The sequence below is a fragment of the Daphnia pulex genome, chromosome 12 (genome assembly GCF_021134715.1).
Source record: "Daphnia pulex isolate KAP4 chromosome 12, ASM2113471v1".
NCBI classification, from domain to species: Eukaryota; Metazoa; Arthropoda; class Branchiopoda; order Diplostraca; family Daphniidae; genus Daphnia; species Daphnia pulex.
Genome location: NC_060028.1, coordinates 7392214 through 7394637, shown reverse-complemented (window position 1 = coordinate 7394637; position 2424 = coordinate 7392214). Strand labels below are relative to the sequence as shown.

The 2424-nt window shown below is 34.5% G+C and overlaps 1 protein-coding gene across 1 annotated transcript; it reads left to right on the top strand.

Moving 5' to 3' along the window:
- The first annotated feature begins 1511 nt into the window (after positions 1–1511).
- LOC124208954 (immediate early response 3-interacting protein 1-like) lies at positions 1512–2089 on the top strand. The gene is made up of 3 exons (XM_046606828.1): positions 1512–1740; positions 1825–1923; positions 1987–2089. Exons 1-3 carry the CDS (start codon positions 1650–1652, stop codon positions 2040–2042), a joined length of 246 nt encoding a protein of 81 aa, XP_046462784.1. The 5' UTR covers positions 1512–1649; the 3' UTR covers positions 2043–2089.
- The last annotated feature ends 335 nt before the right edge of the window (positions 2090–2424 follow it).

The window sequence follows — 2424 nt, the reverse complement described above, 5'->3', positions numbered from 1 at the left end:
GTTACCGAGTTTGGGAGTCGTTAACCATTCATTACAAAGTCGACCATTTCGACCCCTCCCACATTTTTTTCTTCCGTTGATTACGACATACTGTGACGTGATTAAGTGAACCAAACCAAAAAAAAAGCAGAACATGAAATTCCTAATTAAGGAAAATGGGAACTAATAGGGTTTTTTTTTTTTCAAAAGAAATTGAGAACTAATTAGTTGGAGATTGTGGGAAGCGAAAAGCAGCCCTGACGAGTTCCCGTAGGGATTCTTCTGTAAAGGTTTTAGGGTCATGTGGTGAGTACGCGGTGAGTTGTTCATGTTTTTTTTTCCTTCTTGTTACATTCGATGGCAAAACATTTCCTGAATTGCTAACCCAGTTAAAGGAAAGGTTAAGCTAGATGGGGAAAATACATTTTGTTAAATATATTTTTAATGTCGAAACTGCGTTGTAGTACTACACTACTACATCGCGTAACGTCGTGCAACTTGGACCAAAGTGAAGTTTAAACTGCGTTTAGTTACTTGACTGCGTTACGTACTTTTACCAAAAGTCCAAGTGCGCACGTTTTGATACGTTTTGACGTCATACGGTCATAGCACCTTATTCGTCAAATGTTTGTAAGTGATTTGAAGCATGTCTAACTTGCGGTTTAATTTTGTCAATTTTCTTTTTCAGCTGCAGGAAATGATGAGAAAAAACGCAATGTGCGACAATCTTTTTCGCAATAAGTTTGTACTGAATTTTGACTCGATTACATGATCTTGTTTTTTTTTTAAATTATTATTAAAAGTTGAAGTAGCACTTTGAATATTTTTACTACCAAAATCGAAAATAGTCCTACGTTGCCAAGGATTGCTCAGTAGTTGGCAATTTTTACCGTGACTCATGGTGTTGTCGTCATGAAACTAAAAATTGTGTCATGGTTAACACTTAAAATTAGTCTTATTATTAGAAAATAATCTGGAATCTGGACTACAATTTTTAACGGCACCAATTCACGTTGAAACTTATATTGTGTGACATGATGGCAGATGGCACGTTTCGTCGACCTTCCTTCGTTGCTTGGACGAAACTGTGAAGTACGCAATTCTTCTACGAGGTGCCTCTGCTCTGATTAGACAGAATATATGAGCGGCTTTTTCAAAAAATTGTTTTGCAACAAGAAAAGCATTTATTACCGTGTTGACCATTAAGGCAAACAAATAAAGTCAACATTTACATAATAAGTATTGACTCTTTTAATTGACATTTTGAACCTGAAGCGCATAGCTAGATTAGCTACAACGACGACTCTGCGACTCAGCGACTCTACTCCGTATGGCGGCCTGCCGGCCGCCCGGCCTATGTTTTTTTTTTCATAATCGAAAATAAATGGCACTAGTCAAGTGGGCAAGTAGCGTTCCGCCTTTTCTATTTTTCATACGTTTTTTTTTTTTTAATTCAGAACAATTACTACGAAATTAAAATGAAGTCATTCAAATTTCAAATTCAACGAATTTCTATCACACGACATCTGGCGATTTCCATAGCAGACTAAGTTAAACATGTTGTGTTGGCCAGTTCTCTGTTATCGAGACACAACTCATTATTTCCGACGTGAATCCCCTAAACATATAGAAAGAAACTAAATATTTCTATATTTAAAGAAACAGCAAAAATGGCATTTACTTTCTGGGGCTTGTTGGAAGCAGCTCTTCTCTTGGTCAATGCGATATGTGTTTTACATGAAGAAAGGTTTCTTGCCAAAGGTGAAGTGTTTACAGATATAGCATACATGCATGAATTGTTTTAGTATCTATTATCTAATACAAAATGTAACTTCTTTTCAATAGTTGGATGGGGTGGAGAGCAAATGCAAGCATATGGAAGTGGACCAAGTGTTAAATCCCAAATCCTCAATATCATTCGCTCAGTGAGAACTGTCATGAGAAGTAAGAATTGCAATGTAAAAGAGATATTTTAACATGTTTTAATCATGTTTTTATTCTTTTCAGTCCCATTAATATTCATCAATGTTGGTGTCATATTGGTGAAATTTGTTCTTGGATGAAATGTCAGAGCAGTTTTCACGTATCTTAAATAAAATTTTTATATGAATCAGTTGAATTGATTATTTTAAGTGTGTGGGCTGAAATTAATTGAGTGGCCTTATGATATTTTTCTTTTCAGTTTAAAGATAACTAAGAAACATTTATAAAAAATGTAATATGGATATTTTTAGTATGATGTATCATGTATCCACTATCCAGGAACAGGAAGTGGATTTTTTTGGGAATGTGGAAGTGGAGTAGTGGAATAGTGGAGGTTGATATTTTTTGAAAAGTTTAACTAATATACATGTTACACTTTTTTTTGTTAAAAGTGAACAGAGGTATATTTTCCTTTTTATAATGTAATCTGTTAAATTGATCTTGAGAATTGTAACTAAAAAA

Coding starts and splice junctions, on each gene's coding strand:
- LOC124208954 (XM_046606828.1), top strand. CDS start 1,650: ATGGCATTTACTTTCTGGGGCTTGTTGGAAGCAGCTCTTCTCTTGGTC. Junction 1,741..1,824: donor AGAAAGGTTTCTTGCCAAAG/GTGAAGTGTTTA, acceptor TCTTTTCAATAG/TTGGATGGGGTGGAGAGCAA. Junction 1,924..1,986: donor AGTGAGAACTGTCATGAGAA/GTAAGAATTGCA, acceptor TATTCTTTTCAG/TCCCATTAATATTCATCAAT.